Here is an 18,219-nt window from a genome sequence, read left to right as displayed (position 1 = left end):
TTAGAGGAAACTTATTTGAAATTACCTCTAAACTCGTTATTATACTATTTTAATATTATAGAAAATAATTAATTTTAATGTCACAACTCACAATTGTTTGTAATTTTTAAAATGCATGTTTATTAGACCTCGTTTTAATTTTCGTAAATAATATCGAGCATAATAATTAATAACTTATAAGGCAGTAGTCTTTAGCATAGATGAAAATAGGGAGAGCTAAAAGTTAGTAGTTTTCATTTATAGTATAGGTACCTACTTACCTACTTGAAAACGTGGGGGACTTCGCCTCCTCCAACACCCTACTATATCGTCTATCATCTACAATTTACAAACACTGATATCGTTTATATCGTAACACTCGTACCAGACATAATAATATAATTTCGTTAAATAATTACAAACAAATATTTTTATAATTAAATAAAGTCGGATTTATTTATATATTGACATTTTATATTATTAAAAATTTATTAGTGTAGTGATAAAAACTTCACATAGGTAACAATAATTATTGTACTTGTAAATAGTTACAGATGATAAATAGGATTTGAAGTGTTATTGTCAATTGTAATTTGTAATAATATATATAAATTTCTATGAACACTGAACAGTTTTACATAACAATATACAGAACATATTAACATACATTACTAGTAGAGTACACAGATATTTTTATTGGGAGTGATTATATAAATAAAATATATTCGTATGTATATTATACATCAAAATATTTTTTTAATTTTGTTTCATACAAATATACATATGGTAAAAAAAATAATAAGTGGGTGGTTTGAATTTCCACCCCCCCCCCCTCCCTGATCCCATCAGCATGTACTTCACTCTACATTATTTTAACTCTTAAGTAATTTTTACAGGTATGTACTAACAATAATACAATTGTTTTTCTATAAAACTTTTAACTTATAAAGTAACTTATTATTATTAACTATCAAAAATCAATAGGGTATAAGTACTATAAGTAATCTATAATCACAAAAAACATTTGGCGAGGCTTATAACATAATTGTTGGCTTATTTCCTCCCCCACATTCCTAACCATGTCTTTAGTAGGGGTGTTGAAATAAATTATAACATTATTTTATAGTTATTAAGCATACCTATTGATCAGTGGCGTGGCGAATGGTAATTTCAGAGGCCTTGGCCTCTGAAATTTTTCTTAAAGAAAGGGGTAGTTGGTAGCCAGTGGGTCCCCTAGTAAATTTAATTTGATATTCTCAATAGGTAGTCAATAACGATCTGAAATATAACTTGTTATATTACATTTATACATTATTATGCAGAAATACTTGGGATAATTGTAACTGGCCTCTGGAAAATTTTTAGTTCGCCACGCCACTGCTATTGATGACATAATATTATGGAGACATCCATTTAAATGTTAGTGAGGCCTTATATTTTAAACTTAAATGTATTAGGAATCTTACAAAACTATGAAGAATAGATCTTTTGTGTGTAGTTAAAAAAGGTTTCTGTTTAGAACACTAATGATTTCAGTACTATTTTCAAAATATTTGACTTATTTTTAAAGGAATTATCATCCGATTTATCTTGAATTGAAAAACTAATTTTTTTTTAGATTCAATTGTATTATAGCCATAAAATGTCAAAATCTGGTTTGATTTCTTTTAACCCCACATATCAAATTATTTTTTTCACTTTTTCCTCTAATAATAAGTCTGTTCATTGTATTAAACTAATTAAGAATTGGCCATCTAAAATACATGTATAAAACAAAAGTAAAAAATAATCAGTTAGTGATTAGTGATTACACTGAATAGTGAATCCAGCTTTAAAATTTCAAAGTTGATTAATTATTTCTTAGATGGTTAAATAAAATAATACTCAAAATAGATTAATATGCTAAACATAAAATATAAAATTAAATAATTTGCACTTTGCAAGTAAGACAAAATATAGTAAATACTAATTACACATATCATAACTCATAATATTTATAAATAGTCACATATTTACATTTTACCCCGGGAGCTAAATACATTCTTATAGGAAGATAACATTTGACATACATTTTCATAAATAATTTCATATTGGTCAGAATTGTCCATTACACTGAATGAGATTTCAACCTAACAAGATTAGTACATAATACTATATACATTATCATAAAATTACTTTAGAAAATTGTTTTATTATTTCTCCTTTATAATTTTATTTTAAATTTAGTTTTGTTCATAAAATGTATACCCTTAGTTTAAACTCATTAAAATTTTTTAGGCAAATAGTATAATCTTAAATCAAAATGTTGAAGCGTATTTACTTACGCTTCATCTCACTCTCGCCATTTTACAAACTTTCGACCATACTTTAAACAATCTAAATGTTCATTTCGCTCAGCGGCCATGCACGTGGAACATGTCATAATACAACCATTTTCATGGGCGTAGATGAGACATGCTAAGTGGCCATGAGCTGCAGCTTTGGTGCACACGTTTCTTCCCCATTCACATCCAATTTTACAGCAATATTTTAAACATGCTAAGTTCCCATATTTTGCAGGAGTGGCACATGTTAATCTTCCTATCTGACATCCTAATCTATATAAGTATTTCATACAGTCTAAACTTCCACCTATTGCAGCCTTTTCCAAAATATTTAGACCCAGCGGACATCCATGTTTTTGTGCATATACTAGACACTTAAAATGTCCTCCAAGTGCAGCATTATTAGATGTTTCTTCATCCCATCTACATCTATTTCGGTGTGCATATTTTAAACATTTCAAATGTCCACCTCCTGCTGCTGCAGCGCATGTTTTCAAGGTTAAGACACTTCCATTATTGTGCGCATATATTAAACAATCCAAGTAGCCACCAGCTGCAGCTTTGGTGCATGTCTTTATTCCCCATCGACATCCAATTTCATGAGCAAATTTTAAACATTTTAAAAAACCACCTTCTGCAGCGGCAGAACATGCTAAATTGGTCAATTTACATCCAGTTTTATATAAGTACTCCATACATTCTAAGTGTCCACCTTTGGCAGAGTATTTTAAAATGGTATCACTATATGGACATCCATGCTCATACGCATATTCTAAACAGTCAAGATGTCCATTTTTTGCAGCCCTCTTGGATGTCCTAGTGGTCCACTTAAATCCATTTTCATGGGCAAATCTTAAACAGTCCATATGCCCAACTCTTGCAGCTTCAAAACATGCAACCTTAAAGTTCTCACGATATGCATAGATACATTCTGTATGATTTGGATCATACGGCAAATCAATATTTCTTTTAATGGCATCCAATATTTTGCGACAACAGTTCTGAATGTCAACTTCTGGTGCATTTCTAATTCTGTTGTACTCTTTTTTCTGAATGTCAATACAAGCATTATATGCCATTTTACTTAATGTAAATACAGTGCGCTTATCACAACCATTAGAAAAACATACACGGTCCTAGAAAAACAAAGACAGAGCGTTAAATCAATAGAATTTCTTAAAATTATAATATACAAACAGTTATATTTACTTTAGGGTTTTCACGACGCATACATGGACATGTATTGTAGATATCCATTTTTAAATTTTTTTTATTTCTAGTTGTATCCTGTAAAAATATAAAGCAGAATCTATGTTCATGAAATGCCAAAATATCAAATATTTAGAACAAACCTATGTTTGTGTAAATAAAAATTATATTGGCACCGGGTGCCTTAAAATAAATGTTAAAACCGTATCAAAAAACGGTTATACTTTTACGACGATTGGTAAAATGATCATGGTAAATTGTTAAAACTATCCAAAAAGCAAAATATAAAATATGACGTTGCAGGAAACGAATTCAGTGTCAGACTGAATAATTTTACCACCAACACGTCCAAGGATAGATTGAACTTATTTGAGTCAGTCACAATCAAAAACAGTATTCAGTTATTTTGTTACCGCAAATACATAACTAAGATTAAGAATTTTAGATAAACTGATCATCCAAATTTAGAATTACAAGGTATCATCTTATGGAATATTCACCAATTTCTTAATGCAATATTTGTAGCACTATTACGTGTGAATAATAGTATGCATAGGTACATTATTATTTAAATAATAATAAAACATATATATTATTTAATTGTATGTTTTAAATGCATAACTCTTTCAACAAAGTAGGTTGATGCATACGTTGATGCAGCTGAGAAAAACCAAAAATAATGGTTTATAAATATTAGCAATTTAATGTTTAAATTACTCAAGGTTTTAACAAATTATTATCATTTATATTTTATATTATATTATTTTAATATTTTTGTAGGTTTTTTACTTTCTTGATTTTTAATCAAGTAAGTATGGTAATTGAAATGAAAAGTCTGAATTTTGAAGTCTTCAAGAATTTTTGTTAAATAGGAAAATAATAAAAATGTAACTCAGTAATGACAAGTAGGAGGGTAATTTAGCTAGCTTTAATATAAAATATTAATGAGAGGGATTTGATATCATACCCAAGCGGTATAACCACTTGAAACCATAAAAACGTCAGCGTGAACAGTCCCGAAATTTCTATTTTTAACTTTTCTCCTAAACTATGATAGCTAAAAAGTAGGTTGATAACTCATTAAAAGAGGATCATCAAGTAGATACTAAATGTGGAATTAAAATCTTTTACAGATAAAAAATTTTATTTTTTGCTAGATTTTTATTTAGCAAGGTAGATTTCTGAAACTGGAGAACGGATTTTGGTGTTTGGAGTCTTGTTAGATTCACATTGGCTAGGAGAAGTGCAGTGAAGATTTTCAGAACTTGATCTCCAATCGTTAATTCACTTCAAACCTGTAAAACTGAAAAACATCAAAAAACGCAAAATAAAATTTGTTTTAACTTTTTTTTAATGTTCTGTAGTGAATTAACTATTAAAGATAAAGTTCTGGAAATCTTCACTCCAGTTCTCCTTTACAAGTGCCAAAACAAAGAAATCTGCTCTCCTGTTTCGGAGATCTGTCTCACTAAATGAATATGAAAATGATTTTTTGTGGGGCTGTTCACACCGACATTTTTCTGGATTCAAATTGTTATTACCACTTGCGTCTGATATCAGTTAATAAATTTCTAAAAATTAAAAATCAAGAAAGTTTACATGACGATCCTTGACTTGGCAAGCGTTTTTTTCATGGTGGGGAGGGTGGTAGGGGGAGTTGAGGTATCCTAACATCGGCAGTAAAAAAACTTACCAACTTAGTACGAACCAAGAGGCAAGCACTAATCAGTGGAGGCAATGGGTCCGCGAACCACACGTCAACACCAATTTAAGTGTAGACTAAGGCAGACTAGTTAAGTGTATGCCGTCTGGGCTACAGTAGTACAGTGGTCTTGCGACGAACTTAAACTCTACTAATGATATAGTAGTAAATATTTGAGCCACGAACCGAACGAAAAGTCAGAGCGACGATCTAAATGCGAGTCGTTCGTTATTAACTTTAATTGTTTTATTATTATTACAAGTATCAGGCACAAAATCTCAAAAGGCAGTGTTCGGCAAAGATCGATAGAAAGACATTAATTGGAAAATCTAGGTATAAATTCAACTGCAAGTCACAAGATGAGAAGAGCATGGCGCAGGCGCTCAGCAAGTCAGAATGTAGGAACAAGAACGCCCGTCCCGTACAACCACGATTTAAGATAGATTACTATAGTTCGTGCTTAAATTGTGCCTCGTGCGTACAATTACAACTTGCGTAACCAGACAATAAATAAAAACCACAGATTTCTATAAAGATTAAAGACATATAGTACAGAAGTGTAGTATAGAAGTCTGTGATAAAAACGGTTTATATCACTAGAAAAAACGGTTAATATCACTATCATGGATGAAAAATATCATATCAGTTTAGCTTGGAATAAACAACAAATTACATTTATCACTGGCCGCCAAAATTAAAAAAATTACAATTTTTAATATTATATTATTATAATATAATAAGAGAAAAGTCGTATCTGAGGGGGGTGGCATCCCCACGAAATTTTTTCAATATGTCTTATTTTTAACCAAATATCAAAGCATAAATTCAATAAAATTACAATATACATGTTTTGGACACTCCCCCGAAAAAAATTTCTCGATATGATGGCCTTGCAACTGAGTATAATATAATTGCATCAATTTCCAATCATATTGTGCACTTCTGTACTTAGTATATTTATTCGGCAGTGGTATTTAGATTATGAGTTTTAACATAGTAACTATTAAGGCAAAAATTAATAACATAATAAACTATATACTTATGTATTATTTATGTGTTAAGGTAGTAGCAGGTAAGCATAATATAAGATTGTTAATTTATTATTCATTATTATTCTCCTAGATTCTACAGTCTACAGGTCAACTTATCGAACTTAAATAAACGATCATACATATAACGATTCATTATTTGAATAATTAACAATGGATATAAATCATACGTTATTGTTATGTTATGTTATGTTACGTTATGTTCGATGTCCATAAAATTGAAATCTTTATCTCATATAAATATTGCTGAAGTTGTATTGTGAAATTCAAAACAAATTATTAAGTTTAGCCCGTTTAGGGCACGGTCTTAGGGAAGATCTTCGAAGACCGTGGTTTAGGGCATGATTTATTAAAATAATCATAATCTTAAATCATGGTTTAGGGCTTAGTTATAATAATATATTAATATAATAGGTTAGGTAAGAGATACGATTGATAAGATCATAAGTCTGCTATCTTGCAGCCTTTCGGCGTTTTCTGTCTCTGGACGTTTGTTATAATGGCAAGAAAATTTAAAAGTAAAAAACAAAGAAAAGTAAAACACGTATTTGAACAAATTTCCAAACGTAACGAAGAGTATGTTGGAACACTTGGAACTAAAAATATATTTAGAATTTTTTATTTAATCTACAATCTTAATTTTATAGTTATTTCTTTGAATTCTCTATGAAATAATGTCATATGCCAAATGCCCAAACAGTAAAAATTCTGAATATATTCCAGTGAATTTATATTTGAGGATGTTAAACGAATCAATCACTAATAATATTTGTACCTACTGACTTCTACTATAACACTATAAGTTATAACTGTATTTGCTAATGAGTAGGTAATTACAAATGTATGAATTATTAATGCATTGTGAACATATTTTATAAATATTATTTACGTATTGGTTGCCTTATATTCCCTTAAGTTTCAAGTACAATGTATCACTAACCTACTAGAGCTTTCATATATTGAGCAAGGGCATATTGAATCATTAGCTGACATTTTGTTAAAATGTTTCTTGTTATACACATTGCATATTATGTAGTACCTAATTACTAATTATTATCAGTGATATTATAAACAATTATTTTTCAATAATTTATATTATACTAATTTATATACACTTGATGAAGATACACAAGATAAAGTAGAACATGCAACTGAATATGTAAAAGTCAATTTTGAATTTGGAGAAACTTTACATTGTCCTCCAAATTTGACTGTAAAACCAAGAAAAGCAGTTATTAATCATTTTGAAAATAGAGTAAGAAAAAAAATTATAATCTGTTATTCTTGTTTTATTAAATCACTTACTTACTGATTATATTTGTTTTTAGCCTGGTCGTAAAGATGACTTGTTCTTAAAGTCCATGTTAGCAGATACTGGAAATTCTGCAAAAACAAAGAAAATAAATGATGTCATTCTAAAAAAACCTAGTAAAAGTGCAATTCAACGTTAAGCGTTTACGGGAAAACGCAAAGCATTGTCTATATCTGATCGGAGGATAATAGAAAAAGAAAGAGATTCGCCCGTGTTAGCATACAGACAGTTAAAAAAAATGTAACTAATAAAACTTAATAAAATCTGTAATATTTATGTTAAATACATTATTTTTAATATTAATTTTAGATAGTTTACTACCATATTAATATTATTTGATGAATTTAAGTTTAATTTCATTTTTGAAACAAACATTCATTTTTGATCTGTTTTTATAACAAACATCCTAAATATATAATGTACTTTATGAATATCCTCCTTAAAACTTTTTCTTATGTTTCAAAATAGTAAAGGTTCATGTTTGTGTTATTTTAATTGGTGAATGTTTATTTTAAAATTCATTTCTGATTTATTGGATTAAAATTATTTATTCATGATGCTATACATATATTTTACAGATTATAAATTTATAAATGTTTTTTAATTTTTTTTATAAACACAATTAATAAAATTATATAGCTAGGTACCTACTAAATTACGATGCTGTTATGTAGAACAACACTAGGTTATAGAACATTTCGACTATTCAGTTCAAGACTGCAACAACTCAAAATATTGGTTTATTGGGTATAATGTGTTTTCTAAATTGTTTCTCTATGTAATGTAATGTAAATTATAATATTGAGAATGCTCTCTCGTAGTCAATAATTTAACTGTATTTTATTGCGTTCTTGAACTGAAATTGTCATAAGATGGTGTACATAACTCGGATTTGTTATATTTCGAGTTGTTTCAGTCTTGAACTGGATAGTCGAATTTTAGTATAGTCAGTATAGAACATATTATAATGGTAGAAAAAGATCATGTGTTCATATATTATATTGATGGACATTTGCATGTTATTCAATAAAAATATGATGCCATTAACTTAATTAATAAGCTTTGAATTATCCTCTAAATTTACTATACTTTAATTGTCGTACATTTTTCATATTCTATATCAATGTATTTAAATTTGAATTATGAACATGATCTACTTTTACTCTTTTTATTAGTAAATTTCTAGTAAAAAGTATAAAAATCATAAAAATAAAATGCCAAAACATAGATAATTTGGTGACAAATTCAAAACTGCTTTTAATATTAATATCAGAACATATTGGGCGTAATGATTAAAGTCATGAGCTATGTTTTCGACCGAAAGTGAATTACGCTCCAGTCCCCTTAAATAATACTAATGAGTATAAACCTAATCTATTGACCTACAGCCTATGTACCACTGTACCAGCGTATATATAATGTAGTCTATTTATATCTCTATTCCATTTTTGTAGTTGTTCTTTATAATATATCCATTTATCGTGAGGCGATCACAATAAATTAATATAATGTACTGATTAATTGCGGCATTTGTGCAACGTTTACGAGTATATAGTGACTGATCGGTCAGAGTGTCTTTTTCGAATCTATTGTTTTTAAATATATATATTATAGAAAAAACATATTATCCCGCTAAGGATCTGTTTAATGAATTTAAAGTTTTTACAACAACAATTATTTTACAGAAATACCTTATAATATTGTAGGTACCTATATAAGTTTAATTTAATTGGGTTTAAAGTTTAAACCTAGATCTATAACACACGTCTAAAAAGCAACTTAGAAATCCCTATTGGTTGTTTAGTGAAATCTATTGTCGGTATTTTTCGCGATGTGTAACACAAGTAAAATATTATTATATACGAACACCCAAAGCAATATACCAATAATATCATAATAGTTACATACCTATATATTATATAAAACCTATATATAGTCAACAGTAAAATGTATAAATCATGTAAATTGTATATATAGATACAATATGACTGCATACGATCGGTGGAGCTACTATTTTTAATCACGCAAGTGCGACACGACCGGACTGAAATATGGGCAACTATCTCGGTTTTAGTAGAATCGTCGTTGTACGAAATAATATTATTATTATAAATTTAACAAGTGGTCCGAAAGTTTTTTACGATAATTTAGTTTTTTAGTGAGTTATGAGCATTTTTAATTTACATTTATTTTACATCAAAACACAGATAATGTTCTTACCATCAAGTTTCATAATAAGTCGATTCATTCTAATATTTAATCTAACTACTTAAAACTTGAATTTCTGAACGTAAATTTTGTATGTTACGCGTTTGTAAGATGGAGACAACACATGCGGGTGTGGCGTCCTCTTAATTAATAATAGCGGTTCAGCAGAGAGATTATTATAGTTCTTCGATGCTACTATTATAATATCATGTCCGACCTGCAAGTATTCATAATATTAAATAATTCTGACCTTGCCTAGGACGACCTAAAATCTGATTAAAATCTTATAAAAATGAAAAAAAAACTTAAAAAATGGTGTGAAATATTGAGTAGGTAGGTATATTATTACGATTTTAAAATATATACACCTGCCATAGGCGCAATTTGGACGATTGATTTGGGGGGGCTAAATTTATAAAAACAATATAGACCCGCATAATTTTTTTATTAGGCGGATTTAAGAATAAATATATTTAAAAACTTAGGGGGGCTTAAATAAAACTAGGAGGGGCTAAGCCCCCCTAGACCCCCCAAATGGCACCTATGCTAGTGCCTATCCAGTAGTCACATGGTTATTATTTGGGTACACCCTAAAAGGCGCGTTGATTAAAATATTGTTATACAATGCTATATATAGGTACCTCTAAATCTCTAATCTAAACTCTAATCATTTCGTTATAATATTTTAAGCGAACGCACATCACAATGTAATATAATATGACTGAATCCACGAACTGGGAAAATTATAAACAGATTAGCGCTGTCCTCTTGATGGATACGATTTCGTATTTTCCGATTTGTCTATGAAAGTCGCTACAGGGTTTGTTTAAAAAATTATAATTAAGTGGCTAATATAATATAATATAATGGGGCTGGAGCGTAATCCATTCTAAGGAGTAAAAACTAGGCGTTTTATATTTCAACTTTCAAGTTATATGCGTCTTGTGAATGTTTTGAAAGAATATTTTGCATACTCAGTGCGCCGTCTGATTAACGTTATAACTTATTATTATAGATACCTGCCTAGTATGTTATATAATTTTGCAAATTGTATGTATGAATTTGCACACAATTAAATATTGTGGTAAGATACATTAATCATTTTAATTACTTAAGTAATTTTCACATAAGTTTTTCTACCTATAACAAAAAAAAAAAGTTACTAAATTAGATATTTCGGTTTCTCATGTAGTGGTTTTCTTATTTAATTGTAATTCAAAAATGAATAACTATAGAAACTTGATATTTACCACATGCTTATTTTACCAATTCCTATACTTGATAACATTTTCAAAATATTTTGACTCGTTTTGAGCTGCTTACGGATATTTTCAATTTTCAATTTTTTAATTTTTCTTTTCTATAAATGTCAATCAATTTTTAATTGTTTTCAAAAAGCGTGAAAATGTATAACAATGCTTCTGATATATTGTTACTATAAAGGTTGAAAAATATTAAAAATTAATAAGTACATTTTTTTTTTGATAAACATTTAAAGTTTGAATTTTTACAAAATGCATCAAATTTAAAATTTAAAAACTATATTGTAGACAAAAAATTATAAAATGGTCAACTTTTAAAGGCAAGGATTAAAAATTTAAAACAAGGTCCCACGTAAATAGGTAAACAAATTACTTTGTACACAATAATATCATCAAATATACTAAGTAATTTTATAGGCTGACTGACTATCTTCACTCAGAATCGTTTTTCGTATACAATGATATCATATCATTGTATTTAGATTTAACACCATCCTTTACAGTGACCCACTTTCCCACCTTTTTTTTGCGCTTATCATACCAAGTTTTCATTTTTGAAAAAAAAAAACCGTTTTATTAGTTTTAAACTATTTTTTCTGTCCAAAACGATATTTTAAACAAAACAAATTGTTTGAGTTGTAAACAGCTTAAAATAGTATTTAAGTATTTAACCTATATTATTTTGCTTTGTTTTTGATTCCAAATTTCTAGTAATATTTTTTAAGTGGTATTTACGGTATATATATTATATTATACAGTTATGCAAAGCAAGTTGATTGTATCATCTAGTGCGCATGCGTCGTGTATTCGGTAACACCCGAACAACGCAGTCACGTTTGACCGCCGGAACTACATGCATACTCCGTCAGCTGCCGTCTATAAAAAATAATATAAGGGCTATCATGGCTGATAACCATTTATAACATTAATATTATATATCTATGTATATCAGTAATATTACTATATGATGTATATATATATATATTATTTAGTCATGGTGATAAGGATAACCAAATTTAAATCGTGGTTCGTGGTGATTGCGAGGGGCCGCACTTCCGCGGGACGACGTTCGAAGTTCGAACCATGGCCAAGTATATTGTGCAAATAATAATCATCGGCTCTCAAATAGTCGGCAAGGCACTGACCAAAGCTCTTAAACAGGAATACGCCGCGAGCCAGGAGGCCGCTCGCAGGGCTGGTGGAGGACGTGCCGGCGCAGCTCACGCCGCGGCCAATGCCAAGGCCGGCATCACGTTGGAGGAGGCCAAACAGATATTAAACGTCCAAGGTACGTGTCTTCGTTTTCGACCATTTGGTTCGTCGTACAACATAAGTCCTGTATTTACCATAGCCCGATAAACGGTCGACGGATCACCTTCACAGTGATACAATCCTTGTTTCACTCGTGCTGTTGTTTGCTCGTTCTAATCTTTGCCTCCTGACAACCTGTTCGTCTGGGATAGTTCACAAAATTAATTGTTTAATCTCAATGGAATACATGACGCGGAACTGTTGTCAGTTAGGTTTAACCGTAAGCTCATTCAGCACCTTATAATTGTGTGGCACTTTTACAGTAGGCATTTTTGACTAATAAATCTTCATGTTGGTTCATTATTTCACATTTTCATACTTTATTACTTAAAATCCACTGTAATCTAGATATCAATGATTTTGCATCATTTAAGGCAAAAAAAAATCACTAACTTATCATGAAAATTCTGTATGGAAAGCAACAACGCATGTCCCAAGCAATATGCTAAAAAAATAAAAAATTAACATTATCTCATCTAGGTACGTCACCCAAACAATCCTTTAGTGAATTCTAACTTAAACAAAACATATCTGTTCGGATCCGATCTTGAAAATAGATTTACAACTCATTTAAATATATACCTATTTATAGTTAGCATTCTTCTCATGTTTAAACTACCTAGCTTATTAAATACTCTTTCAATGTTTCTTCTTATACAACATAATATAACACTCCGATATTCAATCTAATATTATCAAAAATTTACAAAATAACAAATTTTTCGGACTCAATCACTCAATCGACAATTTCCAACATTCACCTTAAAATCTATTATTCTTGTTAACATTTATTGCACAATACTGTAAGATTGTGAAATGTTGTGTCACATCTTTTGTTTTGCTTGTTCAGCACCACTCATCCCACCCACTTGGAAACACTCATAGTATTCTTCAAAAGTCAGGCAAACCTTCAGATTTACCCTTTTTCATGTTATACATCAATAAACCTACCCCCTCTTTCTAAAATTCTCCTTAAATACTTATAAAAATAATTTATCTAAATATTGTTGATAAAAATTTCTTTTCTCACACTCGATTTGAATAAACATGATTCACGTTCCTAAAGTAAATAGACTAAACAATAATATCACCTCATACATCAAACAAAAAAAAATTTGCTCAGCTGTCTTTCTTGGCAGGCATTTGATCGTGTTTGGCAAGGAAGGTTTTTATACAAACTTCTCTTCCTACCTATCTACATCATATTTCACCTTTCTGTACAAGTTATACATACTTACTATTATTTGTCATGTTTCCAAAACCGTTGCTATCAACATAATAGTAAAAAATTAAACTGTCTGTGCAAGGCATTTCAACAAATGTATTGCATAAAAATATAGCTACCTAATACATATATTTTAAACTAAACAAAACTTAAAATTTAGGTAATGAATAATTATCCGGTTTGGTTGTGTATAGTAAGTCAAAGAAATGTTGATCCTTCTAAAATTAAAATACTGTATAATTCAAGTATAATTTGTACTTAGACTAAAAAGAAATCATATTTTTCCCTGTTTATGTATGTTTTATTTTTTAAATTGAAAAATATAATATTAAGTACATTTTTTTCCATGATAAAATTAATTTTTACAATATTACTGATATTTATGAAATCCATTAATTTTATTACAAATTTCATGTATTTACCACCAAATAAACACATAAAAAAAATGATATTACTAAAGGTTGAATTTTGTGTTTATTTTACACAATGGCCATTACCCATTTACTATGAATATATTTAATTTTTTAAGTTTCAATTAATTATTTATTACCAAGAAATTACTTATTTATATTTACATGTGTTTTATAGATATGACACAAGATGAAATCCAGAAGAGATATGAGTATTTATTCAAAATAAATGACAAATCACTAGGTGGTTCATTTTACCTACAGTCAAAAATATACAGAGCTAAAGAACGGCTAGACAAAGAAATTTCCAATAAGAGTGAAAAAGCGTAGTTAATCTAGAGTAGGTAACTGATATGTTATTTTTATGTGTTAATAAGCATGTATAATATTGTTGTAACAAAATAAAATGAATAAAATAAAAACAATTATTTTCTAATTTAGATATTTAGTCAATTGTAACAAAATATATAATATACAGTAAAACTGAAAATGTGAAGTGTTTTTTTATATTATATCTGTGAGGTGGTTTCAAGAACAAGTTGTTTTATGGAGATATTAATAAGGTTAGGACTAGATTTGGGGTTTATATTGAACTTGATATGTTATTATCAAACAAAGCATTATAGTATTTTGTATTGAACTCTGGTTATCATAATATACAACAGGTGTCTCATTCCACCATTGGGTACATTTTGGAAGGAAGGTAGATTTGTTAATTTTAGCAAAGCGCTGTAATCAGATGTTGAAGGGGACAAAATTCATGATAATATTATGATCATAGTTTTGAGAAAAATAAATTATATAATCTATGTCTTGTAGTATTATTATTGCGTTCTGCTATATTTTATTAAAAACCGTAAGAGAATAATTTACCACATATTAGAATTTGGTAACAAGTAACAAAATGTTTGTCAGGTAAAAATAATGTATAAAAAATAGCAGTTACTTGTGGGTGACCGTAAAGGCCATTTTAATCTCCTTGAATCAACAGTAAAACAGGAATGGACATTGTAATATTCTGTGATAATCGAGATGATAATATTCAATTTGTGATAGTCATTGATTTGACATAATTTTTGTTTAAAAATGTAAATTCAAATAATATTTGTTTTATTTGTTTAAAACTAACTTCATTCTAAAAATATTCCCTTGTGTTATTCTATTCTGTGTTGTTATTCAGACATATTACTAAAAGTATTTTACCATATGTTTTAATATTTAATATAAACTTATTCACTGTTTTGTACTAAGCCATTCAAGTACTTTTTGTAGTTTTTTTTTAAAATAAATTAAGAAAAATGTATTTAATGTTTACATTATATTTTCATTGCTAAATAAAACCAGGTTATATTAAAAACTAACAATGTGTATGTGTAAATAATAAATAATATCTAAGGAAATTATGTGACACCTTTGGGTTTTCTAAAATATGTTAAATTCAGATTATCATATGTAAAATTGATTCAAAATTAACCATTTGTGAGTTTAATTGAACCTTAAAAGAATGGTTTCATGGTTTCGGATTGGCCCGGCGAGTTACCGAGTAAAACAAAATGTAAGTCATGAGGTCGCGCTGACTGAAAATATGTTAAGAGTTAAAAGTTGAAGAAATGGAGACTATTAAATAATAAAAATATGCAAGGAATAAGAACGTACCTAAAGGCCGCCAGTTTGTAAGTGGGCCAAATTTTTCCAATCCGGCCCTGGGTATCTTGAGTAACTATAGATTTGGTAGGTATTATATCAAAAGTACAGTGACTGTTAAAAATAGTTATTACCTACCTGACACAGCAAGTCCTAAATTTTTTTACTGTGTAATGTCCAGTGTTCAAATTAGATAAGTAGTTTTTTATCTAGATAAAGATAAAGATAATGCAACTCTAATGTATCTAGATATAGAAGATAACTTAACTCATATTTATCTAGATAAAAAAAAGATACAATTTTTTTTAAATGGGTTTTAAATTTAGGTATATTTTAGTTGGGCATTAGGTACTTAATAATGATGATATAAATAAAAATAATTACATTATTTATAAACCATAAATTTGGTTTGAGAATCTGTATAAATATTTAAATGTGTTTGTACAATTTCGCGATTTTTATGAATAAAAAATGTATCTAGATGAATTCAGTTAGATGAGTAAAAAAATTATCTAAGATGAACGTTTAGATACCATGTAACTGAAAAAATGATTATCTAGATAAGTCCGAACACTGGTAATGTCTGTAAGTAACAAATATTTTAGTTTATTCTCTGAAAAATCGAAAATACCCATTTTATGGTGATACACCTCTGGCACTGAGATATAATCCAGCATCTAATAAGGTTAATTTAATCTTTATATACAAGCACTTTTAAAAGTAAAATATTGAAAAAAATTCCAATACATATTCGTACTTGGATTTGATAAAACCCGTATAACAATAATATTTTAACATTTTAGCACCCTAGTCCCGGAGGTGAATAGTTCAAAATAATTTTATTGGTTGTAATTAAAATAGCAACATATTAATACACTAATTGTGTAAATGATAATATATTATAATAAAGACAAACATTTTATTTCATAAAAAAGAAATAGTATTAGTTTTTATTTAATCCATTATCTGTAATTTCTAAATTTTTTACAAGAGTAAATTATTATAATATTTATATGCTATAGAACTTTTTTATTTTTTTTCGGGAGGCTTTTTTAATACATTATAGTTAAGAGTTGTTTGACTAGGCAAGACAATATCCCAAAATAAAGTCAATGCTGATAAAATGATGCGCGTTCAACCAGAATTGTATCGGCAAAACCGTAGTAAGCTTCAACAAAGCAAGCTTAAAATATATAAAATTGTCAGAATATCTACAATGAATAAAATATATTTTAATAACTATTTAAAAATAATTAACTTTAATTAATATAGATAATTTAAATATTAACTATAGTTTTATTTCTTCTGTAAGATTGTTCAAACTTCAAAGGTATTGGCAATGATTATAAATAGTTAATACTAATATATAGGTCCTTAGTCTGTAACTTAATTATAACTGTTTAAATAAAAATGTATTAAATTAGTTGTATAATATATACAGTAAAACTGTAAGTTAATTATTATGAAATTAAAAATATGTGCATAAAATAGTCAATTTATAACCTGTTCAAAATAAGAAACACATAGGCAGCCACGGGCAAAACCGGTTTTGTTACGTAAATCGATGTGCTTCTTATTTTGAACAGGGTATAGACATTGTTTATTATTAAAATCAAGAACAATATATTTGATCTATATTAAATCAAAAAAAAGTTGGTTTAGAGTACAACTAGTGGCGTGGCGAACTGAAAATTTTCCAGAGGCAAGTTACGAATATCCCAAGTATTAATGCATAATTATGTATTAATATAATATAACCAATTACATTTCAGATAATTATTGAATATATCATATTATATTTACTAGGGGACCCTCCCCTCTATTTAAGAAAAATCTCAGAGGCAATTGCCACTGAGTACAACCAACACTAATCATTTTAAACAGATAAAGATTCTATGCAATATTGGATAAGAGTAAAGAAGCAAGATGCCTCCACCATGTCAAATAGAACTATTAATTTAAAGCAACACTCAAATAATAAATATCATGTTTTTTATTTTTAAGGTAATGTAGATAATATATACAGAGTAGTAAAAATAGTAAAATTATAATAAATACAACATATAATGTATTAGAATTTAGAACTACTAAAAGAATTATTCAATAGTTCATACTTACAATATTAGAAACTTCACTTAGATCAGGGATTACCAACCGCTGTGCCGTGAAATCCTTTAATTGTGCAGTGTAATTTATGTCTTATTATGTGTAGATCATGTAGCTTGTGTAAGCATCAAATGATAAAAGTTTAAATTTCAAAGCTATACATTAATATGCCAAAGATGATTATTCATATTATGGTTTTACATGAAATGACTAGGTATTGACTGACCTTTCCCTATTTGTATCGTCGAAAAATAACATGAATTTATTTCTGTGCCGTGAAAACTTATTAAAATATCAAGTGTGTCGTCAAGTAAAATAGCTGGGGAACCCCTGACCTATATGTTTGATTCCAACCTAACTTTTTATCCTCAATCCGGAAAAATGTCATTGGTTTGATTTTTATCTTGAGCTTATGTTGACTGTTTACAGAATGCTTTATTACTCGTTTACTCAGACAAACAAAACCCTCAATTAATAC

At 28.5% G+C, this 18,219-nt stretch overlaps 2 protein-coding genes across 2 annotated transcripts; one reads left to right on the top strand and one right to left on the bottom strand.

Moving 5' to 3' along the window:
* Positions 1 to 431: 431 nt before the first annotated feature.
* Positions 432 to 5,766, bottom strand: LOC132947175 (uncharacterized). Its single transcript, XM_061017389.1, has 3 exons — positions 5,206 to 5,766; positions 3,513 to 3,590; positions 432 to 3,439 (listed from the first exon to the last, which is right to left on the bottom strand). The coding sequence occupies exons 2-3, from the start codon at positions 3,558 to 3,560 to the stop codon at positions 2,312 to 2,314; spliced, it is 1,176 nt and encodes a 391-aa protein (XP_060873372.1). The 5' UTR covers positions 3,561 to 3,590; positions 5,206 to 5,766; the 3' UTR covers positions 432 to 2,311.
* A 6,136-nt stretch (positions 5,767 to 11,902) lies between these two features.
* On the top strand, positions 11,903 to 14,481 carry LOC132947395 (mitochondrial import inner membrane translocase subunit Tim16). The gene is made up of 2 exons (XM_061017672.1): positions 11,903 to 12,333; positions 14,170 to 14,481. The coding sequence occupies exons 1-2, from the start codon at positions 12,129 to 12,131 to the stop codon at positions 14,319 to 14,321; spliced, it is 357 nt and encodes a 118-aa protein (XP_060873655.1). The 5' UTR covers positions 11,903 to 12,128; the 3' UTR covers positions 14,322 to 14,481.
* Positions 14,482 to 18,219: the final 3,738 nt, after the last annotated feature.

This window comes from Metopolophium dirhodum, chromosome 6, assembly GCF_019925205.1.
Source record: "Metopolophium dirhodum isolate CAU chromosome 6, ASM1992520v1, whole genome shotgun sequence".
Classification (NCBI taxonomy): Eukaryota; Metazoa; Arthropoda; class Insecta; order Hemiptera; family Aphididae; genus Metopolophium; species Metopolophium dirhodum.
This window is presented reverse-complemented; position numbering and strand designations above follow the sequence as displayed.